The sequence below is a fragment of the Dipteris shenzhenensis genome, chromosome 9, assembly GCF_047967505.1.
Source record: "Dipteris shenzhenensis isolate YYH24624 ecotype China chromosome 9, Dip_SZ_1.0, whole genome shotgun sequence".
NCBI lineage: Eukaryota > Viridiplantae > Streptophyta > Polypodiopsida > Gleicheniales > Dipteridaceae > Dipteris > Dipteris shenzhenensis.
The window spans coordinates 43,947,142-43,973,598 of NC_141604.1; the positions used below are offsets into that span (position 1 = coordinate 43,947,142).

At 46.3% G+C, this 26,457-nt stretch overlaps 1 protein-coding gene across 3 annotated transcripts in view; it reads right to left on the minus strand.

Annotated features, from left to right (window-relative positions):
- Positions 1 to 26,457, minus strand: part of CYP59 (cyclophilin 59) — a 70,062-nt gene that overhangs the window by 36,175 nt on the left and 7,430 nt on the right. For 2 of the 3 annotated variants that reach the window (XM_087379103.1, XM_087379104.1), the window contains 6 exons: positions 18,990 to 19,116; positions 7,435 to 7,539; positions 7,185 to 7,302; positions 6,461 to 6,511; positions 6,229 to 6,320; positions 6,021 to 6,120 (listed from right to left, as the gene is read on the minus strand). In XM_087379103.1, the coding sequence (XP_087235229.1) occupies positions 6,021 to 6,120; positions 6,229 to 6,320; positions 6,461 to 6,511; positions 7,185 to 7,302; positions 7,435 to 7,539; positions 18,990 to 19,087 (564 nt within the window). In that variant the 5' untranslated portion in view covers positions 19,088 to 19,116. The remainder of the gene's footprint in view (positions 1 to 6,020; positions 6,121 to 6,228; positions 6,321 to 6,460; positions 6,512 to 7,184; positions 7,303 to 7,434; positions 7,540 to 18,989; positions 19,117 to 26,457) is intronic. The other variant, XM_087379105.1, reaches the window with a different exon arrangement.

A 26,457-nucleotide genomic window follows, 5' to 3' on the forward strand; every position in this document is an offset into this window, starting at 1 on the left:
TATGGATGAAGTATCTTGGAAACGTCATAGGAATACTTGAAAACTAAATTATGGTTGCACATATTCGTCCATGAAGGATATAGCTTCGTATGTTAGTACAGGGATAACAGTATCACATAACAAAGGTACCAAGTGTAAAGCTTGCCACAAAGCTTCAAACTTGGTTCAAGGTAGAGCCTTTGTGAAGAATCTGCCAAGTTGTCCTCCATTGCTGACAGTTGCTCCCTAACATAATTATATATGTGCGTGAAACATGGGATTGTGCACAATAGCCAAAGCATTTGGGTTGTCAGTGTAAATGGTAGTAGAAGGGGTCTAACCAACATCAAGATCATCAAGTACTTGCAACAGTAGCTATAAAGGTTGCCCTGTACTCAACCTCATAACTAGAAGTAGCTATAAAGGTTGTCCTGTACTCAGCCTCATAACTAGAAGTAGCAATTGAAGCCTACTCTTGCTGAACCAAGATATGCAGGAAGCCCCAACCTTTATAGCTACTGTTGCCACATCCCTGTACTCAGCCTCATAACTAGAAGTAGCAATTGAAGCCTACTCTTGCTGAACCAAGATATGCAGGAAGCCCCAACCTTTATAGCTACTGTTGCCACTTGCAACAGTAGCTATAAAGGTTGCCCTGTACTCAGCCTCATAACTAGAAGTAGCAATTAAAGCCTACTCTTGCTGAACCAAGATATGCAGGAGCCCCAAACATAAAACAATTGTGACACCCCCCTGTCATAACAGCAGGCCCAGTCACTGCTTGTGAAAGGATGCATTACCAGCATCGTAGAGAAGCCCCGAATGCTACCGCCCTTCAAGTAACGAAAGACATGTTTCACTGCCTGCCAAAGCTGTGTACTGGGTTTGTTTAAAAATCTATTTAGCTCAAAAATGGCATATTGTAGATCAGGTCAAGCACAAATAAATCAGCAACCGACCAACAGCCTATTGATAAAGAGTGGCATCAAAAGGATCAAAGCCAAGCTCCAAAGGTGTCGAAACGGGCTTGCAATCCTCAAATTGAAAGTCATCAAGAGCTGTCCAATATATATGCATATGACAAGATGTATCATTGGAGCATTATTGAAATCTCCACATAAACATTGCACATCAACCTTCTCACTCATTATAGGCAACAACTGGCTGAAGAGCCCGTACGTGCACACACACACACACACCCCTACTTGATTATTCCCAATGAATCACAATTGCACAAGTCAAAGCACAGGTTTGGAGCTGGATGTGTTTTATGATTCAGACTGGGCAGTTGACTCAGATACCAGATGCTCGATAACAGGTTACTGTTTCATTTTGGCATCAAGTATCATTTCATGGCTCTGGAAGAAACAGCTTGCAATAGCCCTATCTTCAATAGAGGTAGAATACAAGTGAGCATGTGTTGCAGCTTGCGAGTCGTCATGGCTCACCTGGATTTTGGAAGATATGGATGTTCCTCAAGAGGGTGCAACAGTGATTGTGTGCAACAATAAAAAATGTATAGCAATTCCTAAGAACCCTGTGTTTCATGCACGAACATTGACGTCTATTACCATTTTATCCAGGAGATGATTATTGAGGAGATCGCGGAGCTGATGTATTGTCCGATTTCTAACAACCCCTCAAGTATATTCAGGGCACTGATCTTTTCTAACAACACATCTAGTGACTTACTGTCAACCTATACCCATGCGTTGTATGAGGTGTTCCAGCTGGTCTTTGGGAAGAGATTTTGTACATGCCCCCATATACGACCAAGACTAGTGTTACCAAGTTGAAAATATCCTAAATAAATAATAAAGTTGCGCTTTTATTTGACTATAGTCAAAGAGTTCTTCTTTTATTTTGCTATGGTCAAAAAGTTCTTTTATTTGCTCAAAGCATTGAATTTGGTCAAGGAGTCTTGGTTTCCGCCAAGGAGGGTTCACTTCGGTCGACCAGAGCATTTGTGCTGAATACGGTCAGAGATATTTGGATAGGATTAAGTACTTTGACCTCGGTCAAGGTTCTCAACCACGGTCAAAGAGGGTTGACCCCAATCAACCAGAGTGTTTCTATTTTGTGTGCACTGATTCGCTTGGTGGGGACACATACAAAGACTAGGATTAGCCTAGAGATTTGTATTTGCACGTGAGAGGCTAATGATTAATGGGTGCCATGGCTACGTGCATTTAATTGTTTCTCAAGAGTGGTTTATTCTCCCAGTTTTATGGAGCTTGGCAAGTAGCCAAGAGGTGTCTATGTGATCGTGGCCTTAGAAGGCTCCAGGATTGTCAAGTCATTGGCATGTAACTAGAAGGTAGTTAGGATTTTGACAAGCGGCAGTTGCCAACTTTCTTTCCACCCTCTTGTTTTTCATCATTCCCGAATTGTTACGCAGCTTCAGGCTGCAAGCTCTGTACTCAGTTTTGCAATCAAGAAATAAAGACCTTCGGGGAGGGGGAGGGCGAGCGGCGGGCCACGGGGGGGAAGGGGGGTCCAATGCAATCGGTTCTGGGCCCTAGTGATGTGTCCTACTTCCTATTCTCTCCCCCTTCCTATGACTATTGACTGTGAGCAAGTGAATTTTTTGCCATTTACATTAGTATCAGAGCGTAAGGTCTTGCCTCCTCCATCCAACTTGACGGGTCCAAGGGAAAATCACCACACGTGTGTAAATCCTCCATGTGGGCTAGTTGGCGGCACGTGCTATGACAAAGGAATTGTTCATGGGGATTTCCATCTGTATGACGGGTGAATCATTCGATTGACTGTTTAGCCAACGTGAAATGGCAGGCACTTGGCAATCTCAGCATCATCATCGACATCATCATAACCATCATCATCAGCAGCAGCAGCAGCTGAACCTCAAGCTGTGGAAGTGGAGGCATGAGGTCAGCAATAGAGCGCTGACGCCCCCCAAGGATGCAATCTTGGTACATCTCCTGGTCGTAGCTCTGCGTCTAACCAGAGCCACTGTGACCCCCGTTGGTCGACCCTAAACAAGAGTGAGTTTTTCCTAGAAGAGGCATGCCGTTTCCAAGAATGGGATACAAATCAATCCGAGTAAGATACAGGCCATTCAAGAATGGCTTGAGCTGAAAACTATACATGAGGTAAGCAGCTTCTTGGGCCTTCGTTCCTATTATAGGAGATTTATCAGGCACTTTGCTAACAATGCCACTCCACTTCATGATCTGATAAAGAAGAATGCAGTCTTCAAATGAGGTGAACCACAAAAGATAGCATTTAATACTCGAAGGAATGCCATGCACCCCCGTATCCTGAACATGGATGTATTGCAGTTACTACTCAAGCACTAGGGAGATATTTTTACTTGCAAGCCATGCGCAAGGATATACATAAGTTTGTTACAAAATGCCTTACTTGTCAGAAAGTTAAGTATGATAGATGAAAAGCACTTGGCCTATTGACGCCTCTTCCTGTGCCTCAAGCACCCTGGGAGAGCATAGCAATGGACTTTATCTTTAATTTACCCACGATCAAAGACAGGAAATGATATGAACTATTATGGATAGATTCAGCAAACAGGCCCATTTTATTCTAGTACAGAAGACTATTAAGGCAGACCATATGGCTAAAGTTTTCCTCGCCTAGATCTTCAAGCACCATGGTATGCCGAAGACCATTGTCAGTGAACGACATCCCAGAATGACCAGCCTATTTTGGAGAGCCAAAAAGATGTTCAAATTGAGATAGCAAATTCAACAGTACTTGATTTGCTGAAATACTATGTGGCTGAGCAAGAGTTTTCTTACAATAACATTGTCCACAGCTCCACAGGAAAAACCCCATTTGAGGTTATCTATGGAAAGTGGATTCTGCCACCTATCCTCAAGACTAAAGATGAGATATTTGCAGCTGATCAATATGTCCAAGATCTTGAGACAGCATTCAGCCAAGTATGGACAGCCACCAAGAGAAGCATAAGAGGGCTGCAGATAAGCACAAAAGACAATTGAGCCTCAAAGAAGGAGATTGGGCGCTTTTGAATTTTGAGAAACTAGGCTTCGCAAGTTCAAGGAGATTGGGTGCTTTTGAAATTTGAGAGACTAGGCTTGCAAATTAAAGGGAAAAGAAAAAGTCTATGCCAAGCTGTGACCCTTTCGGGTCACATAAGAAATCAATGAGGTAGCTACCGTACAGTACACAAAGGCCCCCAAGGCAGGGTGACTTACAAGTGCCTTGTCAAGTTTAAAAATTATTCGGCATTGAATGCCAAGTGGATGATGAAGACATGCTGTCAGACTAGGCTTGCAAGTTAAAGGGAAAAGAAAAAGTCTATGCCAAGCTGTGACCCTTTCGGGTCACATAAGAAATCAATGAGGTAGCTACCGTACAGTACACAAAGGCCCCCAAGGCAGGGTGACTTACAAGTGCCTTGTCAAGTTTAAAAATTATTCGGCATTGAATGCCAAGTGGATGATGAAGACATGCTGTCAGACTGCCCACAAGTTTTGGACCTTTACAAGGAGGCTTCTTAATTGAAGTAAACTGATTAGAAGTCGAGGGAATGTTACCAAGTTGAAAATATCCTAAGTAAATAATAAAGTTGACCTTTTATTTGACTATAGTCAAAGAGTTCTCCTTTATTTTGCAATGGTCAAAGAGTTGTTTTATTTGCTCAAAGCATTGACTTCGGTCAATGAGGCTTGACTTCGGTCAAGGAGTCTTGGTTTCGGCCAATGAAGGTTGACTTTGGTAGACCAAAGCATTTGTGCTGACTACAATTAGAGAGTTTTGACTAGAGTTAAGTACTTTGACCTTGGTCAAGGTTCTCAACCACGGTCAGAGAGGATTGATCCCAATCAACCAAAGTGTTTCTATTTTGTGTGCACCGGTTTGCTTGGTGGGGACGCCCACCGAGACTAGGATTAGTCTAGAGATTTCTACTTGAATGCGAGAGGCTAACGATTAATAGGTGCCATGGCTATGTGCATTTGATTAATTGTTGCAGGTTCTCAAGAGTGGTTTATTCTCTCAGTTTTATAAAGCTTAGCAAGCAGCCAGGAGGTGTCCATGTGACCATGGCCTTAGAAGGCTCCAGAGTTGCCGAGTCATCGGCATGTAGCTAGAAGGTAGTTAGGATTTTGACAAGTGGCAGTTGCCAACTTTCTTTCAACGCTCTGGTATTTTTTCATCATTCATGAATGTTACACAGCTTAAGGCTGCAAGCTCTGTACTCAGTTTTGCAATCAAGAAATAAAGACCTTCGGAGGGGTCCAGCCCGTTTGGCTCTAGGCCCTAATGCTGTGTCCTGCTCTCCAATTCTCTCCCCCTTCCTGTGGTTGCTGATTGTGCAAGCTCTGAGTAAGTGAACTTTTGCTGTTTACAACTAGGGTGCAGTAGACCACGATAGATGTGGGTTAGTTGGAGGGTGGAGAGGCTGCTGTATGTAGCAAGTCAATATGGCCACAGCAGGGCAGCTGTACCGCCTACTTATAGGGCTCTAACCCCCAGAGCAGATCAGGTTTAGGGGGGTATACCAGTCAGTATAAAGGCTGACTGCAGGTCACCAGTCAGGTCGCATTAATCCCTGAGCCAGGGTCGGCAGCAAGGTTGGCTGGCTGGATCAGTGGGCTCACTGCTGGGGGGCCCAGACAAGCCAGCAGCAGGTGGAGGGGGCAGGCTAGCCTCCTCCTATAAATAGAGAGCATTTCCCTCCTTTTTCCACATCCCATACAAGACTAGTTTGGCAGCGCAGGAGGAGAGAGAGTGAGGCCTCATCCGTGATCAGGTTTTTGCAGTAGTTAAGCCCAGCACCCGGTCGATGTCTGATGCTCCCTTGAGCTTCGTCTTTTCCACAGTTGTGGACGAATATCTGTCTGCGAACTTTCTCTACACCTTCTCTATTCTCTGGTGGTGATCAATGTATGTGTGCATCTGAAGTGAGCAAAGAGAATTCTCTAGATCTTTCTGCTGTGAGTGATGTTCAAAAAACAGTAGCTCAGTTTCTAACATTAACCTCATGATAAGCACCACAAGGTTGTAAAACTTGAAGTCAATCATGCATAGCAGGGTACCTCAGCTGGGGGCATCAACTCAGGTGATTTGTCCGGTATCAATTCAGAAAGTTGCATGGGATCATCAAAGGGATCATCAAGCACGTAAGTGTGCTTAATTCTAGATCATCAACAATAGTAGCAACTGTAAGCCTCATATCACATAAAATTGAGACTGTTGACAATTGAAATCAAAACATGGCAGACTTTGACTTCTCTGATCACAAACCTGATATTCTTGAATGGGCACCCTCGCTCATCCACATAGGCCTCATTTATTCTCATTAAAGTATCCAGGCCTTCTGCCACTTCCCCAAACACCTACAATTATAGAAATCACATTGGCCCAAACATCTACAATTATAGAAATCACATTGACCCAAACGATTCAAAATGTTGAACTCGAATCGCCTTTAAAAATGTACTAGAAAACACAAAACAGTAAAAAGCCTTCATCGTACCGTATGCTTTCCATCCAGGTACTCGAGCTCTGCCCGCGTAGTGATATAAAACTGTAGCCAGAGCAGCACACGGAAAAAATTGTGACTCAATTTCTCATAACAGAAGGTAGAAAGTTTAGGAGAACAAATTAATATGATAGAACCTCTGAAGCCTTGGAGGGCTTTCTGAGAAGCTCTTGTTGATTAAGTAGGGAAAGGTATAAGAGGCAGCATAGTCTACGTCCTTCCTCTCCAAAAATGCTTTCACACAATACCCATGACAGCTTCCAAATCCTTGCATTACTCAAAAGAGCAGTTATTGTATTCCTCAGGCCCACAACAATGCAACAGAACGGAAGGCTTCATTTTCACACCCCCACTGATACCTTTGATAGCAGACAATACCTGCTACTTGACGATTCTAAAATCCTTCCTGTGCTCACTAAAACAAGCGTGCTCATCCAACCACTAATAAAGTGCTATCCCACCATTAGATTGTACCAACGGTTCAAAACTTGGTTGAGTTTCAAATGAAGCATGTATTCCTTACTGCTGGCATGTGCCCAACTATATACAAAGAGAAGAGCAACAAAACGATCTTCACATGATTCTTGAGTAAGGACAAATACGAGACTCGAACTATGTAGCTTTCACAAGGCTTGCACACTAATCTCAAAGTCCACTTCGGCACAACAGAAACTATCGAAAAATCCTGAGATAGGGCAATTTAAGCAAGGGGACCTACTTGAGATGCATTAAGATTTTCCCCTGCACTTGTCATTGCGACTGTTCCAACTTTGTTGTGCTTAAGGTCTGGATGAATTTCATCGCTAAAAAATCTTGCCTGATCCCCATACAAAAGCCTAAACAAAATGACAAAAAGTGAATTGTACCTCAAAAAAGATCCATCGAATAGCATCTCTCTTCAATCACCAAACTTGGAAGAAGATCATCAAAAAATTTCATCCTGTAGATTGTAGAGAAAGGACAAGTACTTGTATACCGAGTCTCCACCAGATCCTGTCCCAGTCGGGTCACCAGTTTGAACAATAAAGTCTTTTTGAACAGTGTGAAAGACACAGTTATTATAGTATTTGATCCTACAAGCACATAACATGAGAAAATATGAGTATAAAGCACATACTCATTGGATTAAAATTAAAAAACTGTTATGCATGACTACCATGTTTGAAAAGCAGATTAATTTGATATCCATGTTTGAAAAGCAGATTAATTTGATATCCATTTTTTAAAAGCAGATTAATATGGATATCGAATTCTACTCATCTGCCCTAATGGGTGGACCCACCAAATGCAAGATGGATCTCAGTCTTCTGCCCATGTTGCAGCCTCATCTGCGGTCCACAAGGCATGCTGTGGATGAGCCTACATGGCAGCCATGTGGCTTGTCCTTAAGCAACCATATCTGCCCACATGGCATGCTTGTTTTCTAACCATGTGACAGTCCTCTCTTTCCCATAACCTACATAGGAGTATCGCTCCCCAAGTTCTCCTCATTTGGGGGCTCTCAGCTGGGGAGTTGACCCATCTATCCCAACAAATAAGGATTATTCTAGCATTTCAATGCAGATAGCCTAGCATTCACAGGCTGTCTCTATATGCGTGCAAGCTGTAACTACAAGGTATGCTGCTCCTGTTGGAAATGTATAGGTCACCTCCCCACTTGTGAGCCAAATGAGGAGTGCATCAGGGGGGGTGTACCTGGGGCGGCTTCAGGGATTGCCACATGGGCAGCATGGTGCTGCCATGTGGGCAGTATACTCATAAAGAAAAACATGTTCACAAGCATACCTGACAGGGCATAGGATCTGGAAGGCCCGGAGCTGTACGGATTTGCCATGCAAGCTCCTACAGCAGTATGGCGGGGTTGGGGGCAGACCTAAGAGCCTGGATCAAGGACATATGGATCATGGGAGCCTGCCACAGAAGTACAGACCTGTACGGAGCACTGTACGGATGTGTTGGAGTGGCTCTAGGAATGGGCAGAACAGAGGTCAGATGGAGGCGAGATATGCACATGAAACAGACGCCTGTTTGGAAGCAGTTTGGGGGGCCGAAAGAGCCCTAGATGTGGTCAGCTGAAGGGCAGGCCTACCTGGGCCAGTGGCAGCCTGCCACCTGGCCAGGTAGGGCCTGCAAAGGTCCTCAAAATGAGGGCCAGGAGGGTGTCTGGATAGATCTGTTGGAGTGGCTCTAGGACCCGGAAATGGGCAGAACAGAGGCCAGATGGAGGCGAGATATGCGCAGCAAATAGACACCTGTTTGGAAGCAGTTTCAGGGGCCAAAAGATCCCTAGATGTTGTCGGCTGAAGGGCAGGGCTGCCTGGGCCAGCGGCAGCCTGCCACGTGGTCAGGTAGGGCCTGCAAAGGTCGTCAAGCAGGGCGGCTGGATAGATCACGAAAGTCTGGTGGGGGGAGCTGATTGGGTCGGCCCAATCCCACTACCCAATTAGCTGTTTTGGAGGGGTTCTTTGCCCCTATATAAAGAGGGCAGCCATTCAGGGAGCAGAAAGGAGCAGCAAAGGACCTTCCTTGGGCCTACATCCAAGAGGTGAAGGAGGCACAGAGAAGCTGCAGATTTCGCTCATAAGGTGCTGCCCACCTAGGCTGAAGCCCAGCACACTAAGGTGGAGGGATCACTGGACGGAGAGTATACATAAGCTCAAGAGGAGCACGCAGGCTCAAGGGTCTAGAGGTGCCAAGCAGATAGTAGGAGAACATTTGGTAAGATCAGAGGACCACGTTTTGGTGGAACTATGCATCTCTTTTGTATTGTGTCTGGTTTTGGACCGAAATATACCATTATGGATCCTATATCGTGTAAACTACTCGGTGCTTTCTATCAATTCAGACAACGGATTTTGCAAAGGCGTTTGAATGAAATGATTGCGAGTTGCCAAACACATACTTGAACTTAAGAGATTGCAATTAAGCTGGAATTAAGACTTATACAGCTTAAACACAAAGTGACATCATTGGAAATTGCAATATGACTGAGGGGCCAAGACGCCCCCCCCCCCCTTATCCAAGCTCACTTTATTCTTGAAAATGGAGATACAAGACCAAGGTGCAATTCACCTTCCAAACTGATGAACTCAATGAAAACCTAGGACCTACATACAAGACTCAAGAGCATATGTACAAGGTAGACAACAAAAAGGAGGACTCCAAGCTCATGTTTCAACTCTTGGCTTGCCCAATCCACAAGGAAGAAGCCTGCAACAATCACCACTTACATCCAACATTAGAGGCAAGCACTAGTTTCTAGAAAGATAGTAGAAACAACATGAAATAGTGCTGTAAATGAGATAAACTTGACAATACATGCTCCCTTCGTGACTTGACCCTTTTGTAGATGAATTCCTTGATGCCTTTGAAGCTACCTTGGGTAAGGAGAGTGTGGAAATGGGCCTGGATTGAGAACAGCTTAGAAAAACAGCCTGTAGGCTAGAGAGAGAAAGCCTTTATGGAGTGATAGCTGTAGAGAGAGAGTGCCAATGCTGATCCCAAGGGAGGGGATGTAAGAGAGGAGCTGCTGCTGTTCCAGAGGTGCACAGAAAGGCAGATTTTTGCGAGGGGAATGGGCTGGAACAGTAGAGAGAGAAATTCTGCAGTAGAGAGAGAAAGACTGCAGCAGGAGAGAGAAAGGGGCTGTGGCTGCTCCAGGCTAGGAGAAGGAGAGAGGATGCTGCTGGTGTTCCAGAAGAGCTGAGAGGGGGCAGATTTCTGGAGAGGAGGGGCTGGAACTGTAGAGAGAGAATGTGCTATTGTAGAGAGAGAAAGTGCTGCTGAGGTGAGAGAATGGCCTGGGGAGAAGCTGGCTGCACCCAAGGAGCTGGAGAGGTTCTGCTGCATCATCCAAAAGGAGGGAGAAGAAAAGTGACGAATTTTTCATGTAGGGAATGAAGGGGAGAGGCTTTCTTTTATAGGCTCAGCCCCCCCCACAGGCTTAGAGTGGAAGGTGGACACTTGTCCCAGATTTTTTGTGGGCTGCAGTCCCAAAGAGGACAGCTCACAACCTGCCCCAAATCTACCAGATTTGGGGCCAGACACTTGGCCTGCATGCCATGCCACTTGCCATGCATGCTGCCACATGTGTGGGACAGGTGGACTGACCTGCCAGCTCAGATTCCATGTGGCAATCTGCCACGTGTCACTCCCAAAAACCCTAAAATTTCAAAGTTGTTCTGATCGCACCCACGGGTTCCTAACAGCTTGGACTATCTATTGACGTACTCTAAGGTCATAATTGAGCCATACTGAGCTCATTTGTTTGTTGTCTTATCTTGTATCTCCATTACTCTTGGCATGCTGCCAAGCCCACTTCCAAAGCTTAAGGAACATTCTCTTGAATGGTTCCTAGGTCAGTATGCAATCTGTGCATTTGATTGGTCCCATGTTTGGGTACTCAGGTGGGGTGTGGTTTCCAGATGTCCCTCTCAAGGAGAGGCCATCACTCTTGTGGGTCACTAATGCCCATAACCCCAAGCAAGGGGGTCCACCCTCAAATGCTAGACCTAGTCCCCATTGTCCGTAACTGAACAGTAGGAAAACATTTCATTTCTTAATAAGCATACTATTGAAAACCAAAAAGAAATAGTACCAAGCAAGTGGATACATGTTGAAGCAGGATGACATTCCCTCCGTCTTTCATTCGATTGTCCTCAACTGAAATGCTTCCTCATAAGCATCCAGGATTTCAAGACACTCCTGAAATGTAGCTCTGTCCACCCATTGGGCATCGATGGATGGGAGCCCTCTGAGCTTCAAAAGGTACATCTTGCGAGTCGTGCCTCGATGTCACGTAGTGAAGTTATGCAGAATAATTTGCTCTGGGATCAACAAGATCTCGGTGTCCTCTACTTCAGGTGCATCGTCCAGTGTGGGCTCTTGAGGTGGTTCCCCAATGAAGGGTTTCACCAAGCTTACGTGGAAGACATCGTGGATCTTCCAATGCTCTGGAAGTCTCAATCGGACTGAGACATCATTTATTACCTGCAACACCTAAAAAGGACCATAATATCAAAAGGATAGCTTGAAGTAGATGCGCTTTTTACCCACTTTGGTTTTTAACCGGGCTTTCTCAAATTTCAATAAGACCCATTGGCCTTCTTTCACTGCAAACGCCCTCCGTCTTTTATTTGCAATTGCTCTTTGTTTCTCCTGTGCCTTTTGAATGGCTGCTCGAACTGTGGCATCAGCAGAGTCATAATCCTCCACGAATTGATCAGCGGCAAGATTTTCTCTTTTGTTTGCATGAGTGGAGTTAGTAAGGATCTACCATATACAATTTCGAAAGGAGCTTTTCCAGTGGAGGAATGAATTGTGTTATTATAAGCAAACTCCACAAGAGGAAGGAATTTCTCCCAAAAGGTTTGCTGGTCATGCACATAAAATTTCAGCAAATCCAAGAGTATACTATTCATAACTTCAGTTTGGCCATCCGTTTGAGGATGAAAAGCTGAGGAGAAACTTAGAAGAGTTCCAAGGTTCTCAAACAAAGCCTGCCAGAAGTTACTAGTGAACTTTGAGTCTCTATCTGATACTATAGACTTGGGCATGCCGTGGTGTCTAAAGATGTGTCTAATAAATAAATGGGCCGCTTCAAGTGCCTTGAGATTCTTTATGCAAGGAATGAAATGGGCTTGCTTGCTGAATCGATCTACTATCACCCAAATCATGTCATGATTTTGATTGGTCTTGGAAATTCCTGTAATGAAGTCCATGGTGATGTGTTCCCATGGTCTCTCAGGAATGGGTAGGGGCTGAAGTAAACCCTTGGGTTGTCCTCTCTCATACTTAGCTTTTTGACATGCGAGACAAGCTGAAATGTAGGCAGCAATGTCCTTTTTCATGTTAGGCCAGTAGAAAAATTTATCCATGGCTGAAAAAGTGGCCACAATACCCCTATGACCAGCATAGGGTGGGTTATGGCTTTCCTCCATCACTTGGGCATGCCGTGGTGTCTAAAGATGTGTCTAATAAATAAATGGGCAGCTTCAAGTGCCTTGAGATTCTTTATGCAAGGAATGAAATGGGCTTGCTTGCTGAATCGATCTACTATCACCCAAATCATGTCATGATTTTGATTGGTCTTGGGAATTCCTGTGATGAAGTCCATGGTGATGTGTTCCCATGGTCTCTCAGGAATGGGTAGGGGCTGAAGTAAACCCTTGGGTTGTCCTCTCTCATACTTAGCTTTTTGACATGCGAGACAAGCTGAAATGTAGGCAGCAATGTCCTTTTTCATGTTAGGCCAGTAGAAAAATTTATCCATGGCTGAAAAAGTGGCCACAATACCCCTATGACCAGCATAGGGTGGGTTATGGCTTTCCTCCATCACTTTAGATCTAAGCTGCTTTGTGATACATAGTTTGTTCTCCATGAATAAATAGCCATCCCTGATGTGGTAGGCATGATGGGTGCCTCCATCTTTCAAATGTGCCCATGGCTGAGCAAAATCAGCATCTCCCTCATAGAATTCTTTGAGGGCTGTTAGCTCATCATGATAGGGAACTAAAATATGGTGAAGCCGTGGTCTACGAGAAAGGGCATCAGCCACTACATTCTCTTTTCCAAGAGTATATTGTATCTGAAAATGAAATGATTGCAGAAAGGTAGACCATTTGATATGTCTCTCTCTGATCAGAGGTTGAGTTAGAAAATATTTAAGACTTTCATGATCAGTTTTTACAAGAAAATCTATCCCTAAAAGATAATGTTTCCAAAGTTTGAGAGCATGAATTACAGCTAAGAGTTCTTTTTCATAGATATCATATTGAAGTTCAGCATCTCTTAGCCGTCGGCTTTCAAAGGCCACAGCATGACCATCCTGGGTAAGAGAAGCCCCAAGGCAATCGCCACTGGCATCAGCTGCTACTAGGAATGGTTTCCTTAAGTCAGGAATGATAAGTACAGGAGCTATAGTCAGGGCATGCTTTAGAGCATTAAAAGAGTCCTTTTCTTTTTGGGTCCATCTGAACTTCAGATTTTTCTTAGTGAGATCATGTAGAGGAGCTGCAAGTTCAACAAAATGCCAAATAAAGAGCATATGCCTAGAAAAGACCTTACCTCATGGGCATTCTTCAAGTCTTGGCTGGGTCCATACGGACACCTTCTCGTGAGATAATGTGACCAAGATAGTGAATCTCAGGAAGAAAGAACTCACTTTTCTTCTCAAAAGCATCCACTATCGAACAAAAACAAAGCGGATTGATCCTTTACCTGACCCCATGTTTTCAACAAACTATGGGTGTCGTTTACAGCTCCCTTTTTTGGAGGTGCTTCCACCTTATTAACTACCAAAACTGGCTTTTTGGGGGCTGCTTCTTTGTTGCTGCTGTTTTTGGCAGCTTGAGGGCATTCGTAGAAGTTGTGGCCTCGCTCGCCACACTTGAAACACCGCCCTTCGGAGTAATACTTTTGCTTCTGTTGTGAAGACAATGAGCTGAAAGTGCGGGCTGCTTTCTTCGAAGGAGGCTGGCTCGCTGACTTTTGCTCTTTTGGTGCATCCTTTGCTGTCTCCTTACCCTTTTGTTCCTTGGAAGAGGTTCCCTGGGACTTCCGCTTGTTGCTGCTGCCGTTCCGCTTGTTGGAGAAAGACTGTTTCTTCTCCACCTTCAAGGCGATGTTGATGGTGTCTTCGAGAGAAGTAGGAGTGGCAATGTCCACCTCATGCTGAACGACATACCGTAGGCCAGCAAAGAACTTCCTTTGCTGCTCTTTTTTATCCTTCCTACTGAATGCTTGAACTTTTAACGAAGTCCCCCCCTTATCCAGGCTCACTTTATTCTTGAAAATGGAGATACAAGACCAAGGTGCAATGCACCTTCCAAACTGATGAACTCAATGAAAACCTTGGACCTAGATACAAGACTCGAGCATATGTACAAGGTAGACAACAAAAAGGAGGACTCCAAGCTCATGTTTCAACTCTTGGCTTGCCCAATCCACAAGGAAGAAGCCTGCAACAATCACCACTTACATCCAACATTAGAGGCAATCACTAGTTTCTAGAAAGATAGTAGAAACAACATGAAATAGTGCTGTAAATGAGATAAACTTGACAATACAAGCTCCCTTCGTGACTTGACCCTTTTGTAGATGAAGTCCTTGATGCCTCTGAAGCTACCTTGGGTGAGGAGAGTGTGGAAATGGGGCTGGAATGAGAACAGCTTAGAAAAAAAGCCTGTAGGCTAGAGAGAGAAAGCCTTTATGGAGTGATAGCTGTAGAGAGAGAGTGCCAATGCTGATCCCAAGGGAGGGGATGTAAGAGAGGAGCTGCTGCTGTTCCAAAGGTGCACAGAAAGGCAGATTTTTGCAAGGGGAATGGGCTGGAACAGTAGAGAGAGAAATTTTACAGTAGAGAGAGAAAGGGGCTGTGGCTGCTCCAGGCTAGGAGAAGGAGAGAGGATGCTGCTGCTGTTCCAGAAGAGCTGAGAGGGGGCAGATTTTTGGAGAGGAGGGGCTGGAACTGTAGAGAGAGAATGTGCTGTTGTAGAGAGAGAAAGTGCTGCTGAGGTGAGAGAATGGCCTAGGGAGAAGCTGGCTGCCCCCAACGAGCTGGAGAGGTTCTGCTACATCATCCAAAAGGAGGGAGAAGAAAAGTGACGAATTTTCATGTAAGGAATGAAGGGGAGAGGCCTTCTTTGATAGGCTCAGCCCCCCCCCCCAGGCTTAGAGTGGAAGGTGGACACTTGTCCCAAATTTTTGATGGGCTGCAGTCCCAAAGAGGACAACCCACAACCTGCCCCAAATCTACCAGATTTGGGGCCAGACACTTGGCCTGCATACCCTACCACTTGCCATGCATGCTGCCACATGTGTGGGACAGGTGGACTGACCTGCCAGCTCAGATTCAATGTGGCAGTCTGCCACGTGTCACTCCCAAAAACCCTAAAATTTCAAAGTTGTCTGATCGCACCCACAGGTTCCTAACAGCTTGGACTATCTATTGACGTACTCTAAGGTCATAATTGAGCCATATGAGCTCATTTGTTTGTCATCTTATCTTGTATCTCCATTACTCTTGGCATTCTGCCAAGCCCACACCCAAAGCTCAGGGAACATTCTCTTAAATGGTTCCTAGGTCAGTATGCAATCTGTTCATTTGATTGGCCCCATGTTTGGGTACTCAGGTGGAGTGTGGTTTCCAGATGTCCCTCTCAAAGAGAGGCCATCACTCTTGTGGGTCACTAATGCCCATAACCCCAAGCAAGGGGGTCCACCCTCAAATGCTAGACCTAGTCCCCATTGTCCGTAACTGAACAGTAGGAAAACATTTCATTTCTTAATAAGCATACTATTGAAAAACAAAAAGAAATAGTACCAAGCAAGGGGATACATATGGAAGCAGGATGACATATCGTTCTTGGAGCACTGTCTATTTACTAGCTTGCACACACACTTATGGTTGTGAAGTACACACAAGTAAAGACGTTTTGATTCCGTAATGAACCACTTCCACATGTAATGTTTGGGGATGCTCTATCAATTTCCGCTGCGGGATACCCTCTGTAGGGATTTCATTTCTAACATGGTATCAGAGCATTGACGGAAGTTCACCGGAAATGGAGCCTGAAGGCAAGGACCTTGCTGAAGGACGACCACGATCCAGAGCTTGGGGTAATCTCCTTTCATGTCTAAAGGATTGTACCCATGGAGGTAAGCTCAAGTTCACACGCAGGTGATGTTTGAAGGATTGTACCCTCGGAGGGAGGCTCAGGTTCAAGCAGGTGTATGACACTCTAACTTTATCCTTTTTCACTTCATTGAGGCAAGCTCAATGGGTCATTGTGGAAAATGAAGGTTTGGAGCCACTTGGTGTCGAGGGAGTCGTGAGAGATTGTGACGGGGAGAGAGCTGATGCCTCAAGCCATCGTGACTACTCCAGCTACATCAACAACAACAGCAGTGCTGACAGCAGTAGAGCCTATATTAAGAGAGCATGGCAAATCTGTGATGCTGAACCATGGCGGATGCATTGCTTCCTCACATACGGATGGCGAACACTTCTTTCGAGGCCTGGACAACATCGAGGGACATGTATGAGCTCAACAACGAAGCAAGGATCTTGGACCTCGACACAAAGCTGTATGGCATGAGCATGGATGAAGGGGATTCAGTACAAAACCACATCACCAAGATGAATGTAGTGCGGGATCTCAACTAGCGGCAGTTGGTCAAAGGATGAGATCGACCAAGATGGCAAGGCTATTGGAGGGACTGCTCCCCTAGAGCTATAGTAGTTTTGTGACAACGTGATTGCACGGCAGAGGAGGGCACCACTAACGTTCAAGGAGCCGGTTCCATTGCTACTGCAACAAGAAAATAAGGGTGATGGAACAAATGACAAAGCATAACGCTCGGGACAAGAAAAAGGCAAGGGTAAGGGTAAGCTTAGCAAACGCAAGCCCAAGACAGAAATCTTACAACGGAGCGGACTCTTTAAATGAAGAGAACAAGAAGAAGAGGAAGAAAGAGAAGAAATGCTTCTATTGTGATGAGCCATCGCTTTTGCAAAGGACTGCAGAAAGAAGAAGGCTGATCAGAAGAAGAAGGGTGCCAACTCACAGTCAGAGGAGTCAAACTCAGCTCATGTGGTGGTGGCATCTTCCGGTGTTGTTGAGATTAGGTATATGGACCCCGGTGTTATAGTGAGGATGTCCAACATTGAGAAATGGTTAGAAGAGGAGTCAGAGACCTTTGTGAAGGTGATGGACAGTGATGAGTGCCTGGAGCCATGCTTACATAGAGGGGGATCCTTCGACGGGACCTGAGGTCTCAGAGTCAAATGGAGGCTATGACTTAGAGGGGGACAACATAAAACCACACATGGACACTTATGGTCCAGGTATCTGGATGTATGCTTGGGATATAGCTTCTGAAGTATGCTAACTGGTTGCAAACCTTGCCAGACGGAGGACGGATTGAAAGACCCTAAGAGTATGGTGTCTGGAGAACTTCAGGCTACTCACCCATCACAAGGGGACACTTGGAGGATTCTGGTACGTGACTGAAGGAGGTGGTGCCATTAGGTGCTACCAAAGATGGACTTGTGCACCAGATTGGTGTGCCTATGTAGAACCCAAGCCTAGAGGAGCAGGAGCTACTGGATAAAAAGCCAAGAAGCTATGGCGACACCCCATTGTTGCAGAGGGCTACAACATGGGAGCCACTAGAGCATCTTTATTGGCGGATTGCGATCAGGCCAAAATAAGTCGGTGAGAGGAATGTTGGAAATGTATAGATCACCTCCCCACCTGTGAGCCCCAAAATGAGTAGTGCATCCGGGGGGTGTACCTAGGGTTTGAGGGATTGCCACATGGGAAAACGTGTTCAAAAGCTTACCTGACAGGGCGGAGGGACTGGAAGGCCCTGAGCTGTACAGATTTGCCACACCATCGCACGCTCCTGCAGCAGTACAGTGGGGTTGGGGGCAGATCTAAGCGCCTGGATCAAGGACATATGGATCATGGGAGCCTGCCACAGAAGTACTGACCTGTACAGAGCAAAAGAGCAGGCTGTACGGATCTGTTGGAGTGGCTCCAGGACCCAAAATAGGCAGAACAGAGGCCAGATGGAGGCGAGATATGCACAGCAAATAGACGCCTGTTTGGAAGCAATTTGGGGGGGCCAAAGAGCCCTAGATGTGCTCGGCTGAAGGGCAGGCCTGCCTGGGCCGGTGGCAGCCTGCCACGTGGCCAGGTAGGGCCTGTAAACAAAAGTCAGATGGGGGGAGGTGATTGGGTCGGCCCAATCCACCTACCCAGTCGGCTGATTTGGAGGGCCTATATAAAGAGGCCATTTGGGCCATACAAAGCATCACCTGGAGCAGCCATTCAGGGAGCAGAAAGGAGCAGCAAAGGACCTTCCTTGGGCCTACATCCAGGAGGTGCAGGAGGCACAGAGAAGCTTCCGACTTAGCTCAGAAGGTGCTGCCACCTAGGCTGACTACCTGGGCAGTAAGATGGAGGGATCACTTGTGGATGCGAAGTCTACATAAGCTCCAGAGGAGCACGTGGGCTTAGGAGATCTAGAGGTGCCAAGCAATAGTAGGAGAACTTTTGGTAAGATCAGAGGACCACGGTTTGGTGGGCTCTACATCTCTTTTGTATTGTGTCTTGCTTTGGACAGAAATAAAGCATTGTGGATTCTCTATCTTTCTTGGAGCACTGTTAATTTACTGGCTTGCACACACACTTGTGGTTGTGAAGTACACACAAGTAAAGACGTTTTGATTCCGTAGTGAAAAACTTCCGCGTGTAATTTATGGGGATGCTCTATCAATCTTCCGCTGCGAGATACCCTCTGTAGGGATTTCATTTCTAACAGCTCCACCTTCAATTCATAGTCTGCAGGATGAGATAGTGCTGTGGCAAAATTATAGTAAAATACATGACAAGAGGACGGCCTCTCATTAACATTAAATGTGAAGGGATAAATAACGGGAAGCAGTATCATGTAGAAGGTTTGCAGATCTCTACTAGCATATACACAGTTTATCAGAGTTCAAGGCATGATAACTTACTTGCAGAGTTTGAGGAAATTCTTTGTCGCCAGTGGACATTGATCAACATGAAGATCGATAACAATATCACCAAGGCTGGTATTCAGCAGGACAGCCATGGCAAGAGACAGCACTATAATGCTCAGACCTGCACCTCATTCAAAACATAATAAGCAGTTGCGCAAAATAAATTGCAGATACACAATCTACTTGCTACTCTTCAAAGCTTTCAAGTAGCAAAAAATATGTAGTTGGTGCAAATGCACCAAGACTCAGCTGCAATCATCCTTGTCAAAACATTACCAAAACCAAAAACAGCAACCACTTGCAGAGCTGTCATAACATTAACACACCCCATCTGATTCATCAGTCCATGCTACGTTAAGATTAATACAAGCCTTTTACAACCAAACAACATTATGCTAACGAGGAATCTCACAAAGAGCTCCACAGGCTCTCTAGCTTATCCCCCAATGGAATCATGCCAGGCATTCAGCTACTTGAAAAGCTGACTTTAAGCATGCAACAGTACCCATTAGACTTTTGTCATGTACAATTGCAGCCAGCAGGAAATACTAACACCTTCCAGACAAGATAACTATGAAAGAGGCATCCTTTGAGAAAAATTTGACCAAGTCACTTGGCAAATCTCTTATTTAGGACTGTCAAGATAAAGTCCCTCATGTGCTTTATTCAAAATGTAGAAGGACTGTCAAGATAAAGTCCCTGATATGCTTTATTCAAATCTACATTCAGCAGCATCCCTTCTATGATTAACAAGAGTTCACAAATAAAAGACACGGGAGAAGTAAGAGAAGACAATCACTGCTGGGTGATAACTTGTATGGCTGAGACTTTGCACTATGCAGGACTCTCTCTCTCTCTCTCTCTCTCTGAATTGGGGGGGTTGACCAGGAGGTCCCCACCAAGATTCAATTCTATTGCGACCACTTCCTGAGAGTATGTGGAGGAGGGATTCATCATCAGACCCCTATATCACGGGGACAGAGGAGTCACACATGCACTGAGGATCGCCATTGGACAGATGCAAATCTCGTCCCATCAGCTGAGGATTGAGGCAAGGAGAGCTGCAGGTATAACCCAAAGAGCAGCGGATCTGTATGTTATGCACGATGGGGGTGGTTGAGACAAAGGAGCATTTTCTATGTGCCTGCCCAGCCTACTATGAGATCCAGGGCCCTATACCACTGTCTCTATCAGGAGGGGAGCGGCTTCAGTCCACTCTCACAACTGATCCACTTCCATGACCAAGCCTACATTGGGCTCTATCTGATTGAGATGCGCCAGCATAGGGAGACCAAGTTCCGAGATCAAGGAGACCACGTCCCCAGCCACAGTGTGAGACAGCTTGACAGACACAAATCCAATATATTTTCACAGCTCCGCCACAGTACTGGGCTTCAGCTTTCGAGTCCCAGCTCTCAGTTTGCTTCAGCTTGTATTTGATTTTGCTTGAGCTCTTGAGCTCTTGAGCTTGGATAGCATAGCTTAGTACTCAGCAAGGGCCCTAGCATGCACTTTGTTCCAGCCCATTGAGGCTTGTATGAGTTTTCTTCTTAGGCCCGCGAGGCCTCCCGTGGAGATTAATCTCTCTCTCTCTCTCTCTCTCTCTCTCTCTCTCTCTCGGAATGCTTTTGACACAGTCCCTCGCTCTCGCCTGATTAGGCGACTACAGGAGCTGCATCTCCCAGAGGTCATGATCTGGGGAGTGATGAGTCTATATGAGTCTATCAAAGGGCCAGTCCACACTTCTGGGGGGCTATCAGATTGGGTTGAGAGCACCATAGGGGCAAAGCAGGGTTGCCCCCTATCACCGACTCCCAAAGATGAGATCACATCCTTTGTTGATCGCCTAGGAGGAGAGGGCTCCCTTTTGGCTGATTTGATGGTACAGATACTGCTCTATGCAGATGACATAGTCCTCATTTCGTCCTATTGCAAAAACCTTGGAGACCTTGGAGATGTTCTGCAGAGAGAGGAACCTAACAGTCAACCTTGGGAAAACCAAGGTTATGATCTTCAACACATCCCAAGCAGTGCTTCATCGACATCGACGTCAACATAGTTTCAATAACTGAGGGGAGCCAATGGAGATAGTGCAGTCCTACACCTAGGGCAATATTCACAGGACCAGGCTTCACGATGACCCATGCCACCAAAGCACGACTCATACGAGGGAAGGGTGCCCTGGCCCGATTAGAGAGACAGTGCTTCCAGGCGCATTTCTAGGATCCACCGACGAAGGGATGGCTTTTTGACACTCTCGTGAACACCTTTTTGGGGGAGTGACCTTTCAGCTACTGACTAGAGGGGATTTGAGAGGCTACAGGTGATCATGGGATCTAGGATGATTCGGAGTAAGCCTTCAGTTCCCCATCAGATCATACAGGCACAGTTCGCCATGACACCTCTCCAGGTGGACGCCCTCTTCCAGACCGTGACTTTCCTCCACAGAGTTTGGGCCCTACCTTAGTGGAGGTTACCGAGACTGGCACTGGAGTCATCCCAACGATTGGCAGAGAGAGGCTTTGATACAGCATGGTATGTGCGGGTGTCCACATGGTTTGATAGCCACGGTATCCAGATGGATAGGATCCCCCCCTGCATGGATGCACCACCGGAGCTCCTTCCACATGATGAGATTAACCGTATCATACGGTTAGACCTTCTCCAGCTTCACACATCTCGGGCTTTGGGGGGGGATCAGGAGTTTCCCACCAAGACCCAGTTCTATCATGACCACTTTCTAAGGATATCGGAGCATGGTCAGGCCCCAGTACCTCTAGGATAGGAGAGTCTCACACGGCTTGCGGATTGCTATCAAACAGATACGAGCCTCGTCCCATCAGTTGCAGATTGAGGTTGGGAGACTGGCACTGGAGTCATCCCAACGATTGGCAGAGAGAGGCTTTGATACAACATGGTATGTGCGGGTGTCCACATGGTTTGATAGCCACCGTATCCAGATGGATAGGATCCCCCCCTGCATGGATGCACCACCGGAGCTCCTTCCACATGATGAGATTAACCGTATCATACGGTTAGACCTTCTCCAGCTTCACACATCTCGGGCTTTGGGGGGGGATCAGGAGTTTCCCACCAAGACCCAGTTCTATCATGACCACTTTCTAAGGATATCGGAGCATGGTCTCATCATCAGGCCCCAGTACCTCTAGGATAGGAGAGTCTCACACGGCTTGCGGATTGCTATCGAACAGATACGAGCCTCGTCCCATCAGTTGCAGATTGAGGTTGGGAGAGCGGCCAGCATACCTAGAGAGTAGCGGGTCTGTAGACTATGCACGATGGGGGAGGTTGAGACAAAGGAGCATTTTGTATGTGTTTGTCCGGCCTACTACGAGATCCGAGAGCGATACCATTGTCTCTTTCAGGAGGGGCTTGGCTTCGGACCACTCACACGACTGATACATTTCTCCGACCAGGTTTGCATTGGGCTCTACCGGATTGAGATGCGGAGACACAGAGATTCCCTTGTGAGAAGAGCAAGGCTTACGCGTGCAGAGGCTTGGGCGCGCGAAGAAGGGCTAAACTTCCATGGCAGAATCTACCTGCAGCTTGGAATTGACCCATGCAGCTTCAAATGACAGCCCTGCTTCGGAATGAGTGCTTCAGAAAGCAATCAGCTGTCTTGGGAGGTGAGCAAAGAGCAAACCAGCATCAAACCAGGCCTGTACAACAGCCTTTAGGACCCCCGTACAGCGTGGAACATCACCGTACAACAGCATTCAATGGCCGTACAATAGGGAGCAGATCTGTACAGCAGCACTAATGCACTAATGGCCCGTACAGTCCGTACGGGGGCCTTGAATGTAGCGTCTGCAGTCCGTACAACCGTATGGACTGCCTCGAAATGCGTGGAGATCCAAGAAATGCGAGCAAGGAGCTTTGGAAAACGTGCCAAGCCTGACCTTCAAAAACGTAAGAAAAACCATCCCGTCACGTTGAGGAGAGGAGAAAGAAAAGGAGAGGTGGCAGGTAGTGCATGAGGGGCTACCACGTGGCCCCCTCATTAAAGCTCTAACCCTTGCAAACCAATGGAACATTGGTTTGCCCCTCACATTAAAATCCTAACCACTTCTAACCAATAAACCATTGGTTTCTCCTTGAGCCCAATATTAAGACCCCTCTAAACCTTGCCTTGCCCCTAGCAAGTAGGCCTAGTGTGTAAGAAAATAATACAACGTCTGTGCTCAACAGATAACAGGATCTCGTACGCAAGAAAGAAAACAAGATAGTATGGAGAATCAAAAATTTGATTACTGTAGAACTGATACAATAGATGGCACTGCCTCCCAACCGTGCGCTCCTGTGAAAGAAGCTTCGATGGCGTGCTGGAAACAGTAGAAGACGGAGGCTGGATGCTAAGGAATCAGGGTTGCTGTAGCCACTGATGAAATGGGCTTCACGGGCTTGCTCTTATATAGCCACCAGTCGTAGTCGGTTAGGCTCAATTGGGTGGCTGACCCAGTCCGCCCAAAATGGTTGACTAGGGGTCGATCCCGAAATAGGCCGCAAAATAGAGCAACTGACCTACGGTCGCCGTTCGGCCCAGAGCCATCCGGGATCATCTGAGGCTCCAAACGGGCCCCGCAACCCAAGAGTGGGCTGCCCCGAAAAATGCTCCGTCTACCCTCAGTGCGGTCAGTCAAGGGATGCCTTCCCGCACTTGCATGTAGCCTAGTTGGCGGTGTGCCAACTCTATCTGAAGCCGTCCAGCCACCATCAGGCCACACATGGTCCCCCATCTGGTGTCCAAACCAGGACCTACCGGATAACCGAGCTACTCAAATGCCTTCTCCTCATATGGGGGGCTTACAAGTAGAGTTAGTTGGTTCCCGCATAGTTACATGAGAGTGGAGCATTGATATCTAACACCCCCCCTCAATGTCCACCCGCAAGTGAACTTACTTTTTCGGCCCAATGCCAAGTCGATGAAGATGCCTCTCCAGCAAGTCTCTTCCAAGAGCCTTCGTGAAGATGTCCGCAGCATTCTCCGTAGTCGGACAATAAACCAAGTCGACCTCTCCATCCATGATGAGCTCGCGTACAAAGTGATATTGAATCTCAATGTGTTTTGTGCGAGCGTCGAACACCGGGTTCTTTGCAATCGCCATGCAACTCTAATTGTCACATGATAACTGCGTAGGCTTGTTCTGCACTGCACCCATGTCCCCCAAAATCCTCCTCAACCACACTGCCTCGCAAGAAGCAAAGCATGCAGATTTGTACTCGGCCTCAATAGAAGAAAGAGCAACTGTGGGTTGCTTCTTGCTGACCCATGACACAACTCCAGATCCAAGTGAGAAACAGTACCCTGTCACTGATCTCCTGCTGTCCACGTCTCCTGCCCAATCCCAATCACAGAATCAGGTCAAGATGTTGCCCTTGGTATAGGTGATGCTATAATCAAGTGTGCCTTAGATGTATTTCAGCACACGCATCCCTGCCCTCCAATGGTTCTCTCGGGGCTTAGTGAAAAACCTGCTTAGTACACCAGTCGCAAAACTGATGTTCGACCATGTGTTGCACAGGTAAATCAAGCTGTCCACAAGCCTTCTGTACTTCGCTTCGTCCACCAGTGGTGATGAATCCTCGTTTGAGAGCTTCGCGTCAACCTCCATAGGGGTACCAACTGTCTTACACTCAGCCATGCCAAATGCCTTCAGTATCTCTCCAGCATACTTCAGCTGTGAAATGAAGATCTGTTTCGGCTCCTGCCAAACTTCAATTCCCAAACAGAAATGCATCAATCCGAGGTCTGTCATTTCAAACTCTCTTCCTAGCAAATGCTTCGTCTGCCAAATCTTCTCTTCATGGTTCCCTGTTATGACAAGGTCGTCCACATAAAGGACCACGATCATACACCTGCCTCCTTCTCTGAAGATATACAAATTTGCATCAGATGGGCTCCTCCTAAACCCGTTTTGCAGAAAGTAGACATCAATTCGCTGATACCACGCTCGTGGGGCTTGTTTCAGCCCATAAAGTGCCTTCTTCAGTTTGCAGACTTTACCTTCTGAACCGAGGATCTCAAATCCTGGTGGTTGTTCCACGTATACCTCCTCCTTAAGATCTCCATTCAAAAAGACGGATTTTACATTCATCTGAAACACGGGCCAACTTCCCTAGGCAGCTAAAGCCAAAACACTGCAAATTGTGGTTAGTCGAGCTGTGGGAGCAAAAGTATCTTGATAATCAAAACCATGTACCTGTGCAAATCCTTTTGCCACGAGCCGAGCCTTGTACTTATCCAACATGCCGTCGGACTTGTACTTGGTCTTGTACACCCACTTGGTTCCGATTACCTTGCGTTTTGGTGGTCAATCTACAAGGTCCCAAGTGTTGTTCTTCATTATGGAGCCATACTCCGACTGCATAGCCTCCATTCACCTATCATCGCCCTGTGCCTCTTTAAGATACTTGGGTTTATCAGCACGGATCACTTCTGTCATCAAAGCATAGTTAACCAAGTGTTCATGCGCCCTTCTTTGCTCCTCTAATCTCTTGGACCGGCAGTGTTCGGATGGTTCCTCCTCAATGGCTGGAGGTTCTCTGCCGTCCAAAAGCTGCTTTACCCACTTCGAGAATGGATTCTTTCTCGACCATTACATGCCATTCCTTGAACCTACTGAAAGCCTCGTCTTTCGTCTTCAAGAAGTATATTCATATCCTTCTACTGTAGTCGTCGATCAGCGTCATGAAGTAGTAGGAACCACCCAAAGCTTTCGTCTCCATGTGAACGAGCTCTAGAGGAGCCTTTGCCATGCTGGCCTCTTTAGGAAAGGGATGCCGATGCTGCTTGCCCATCATGCAAGCTTCACATACATCGGGCAGATCTGAAATTTCTCGTAGGTCTGCAATCATTCCACTTTTATGCATCTCCTTCAAAGAAGTGAGGTTTAGATGACCAAACCTCTCATGCCACAGCTTAGTGTTCTTCACATCCGCTCGAGCACTGAAAGCTGAGAGTTCGTAAATGTTGTTGCGCCGTGTACGTTTACCAACGACCTTCCCTTGAAGATCCTAAAAATGTGCACCATTCTTATCGAGCTGAACTTTGAGGTCTCGATCTGTGATCGCAGAAACGGACAACAAGTTCCTCTTGATATCTGGCACGTAAAGAACATCGGACAACTGTTTTACAACTCCATCTGACTTGAGAGCAATCGTACCTTTTTCTTTTGCTGAACATTTTGCATCATTGCCGACTGCTACCAGAATGTCATTCCCTACCGGCTGTAGAGAGGTATACCAATCCTTCCGACTGGTCATGTGACGCGATGCACCACTGTCAATAATACACGGTTCATCCACAGGTACATGAACTGCCTCCGTGCAAATCTCCTCAATTGCTATGAACAGCTCTACTGGTACTGCCTGCGCGCTGTTGCTGGACTCTTTCTTTACTCCGTTCTTCTCATCTACAATCTTCTTTCGGCACTCATTT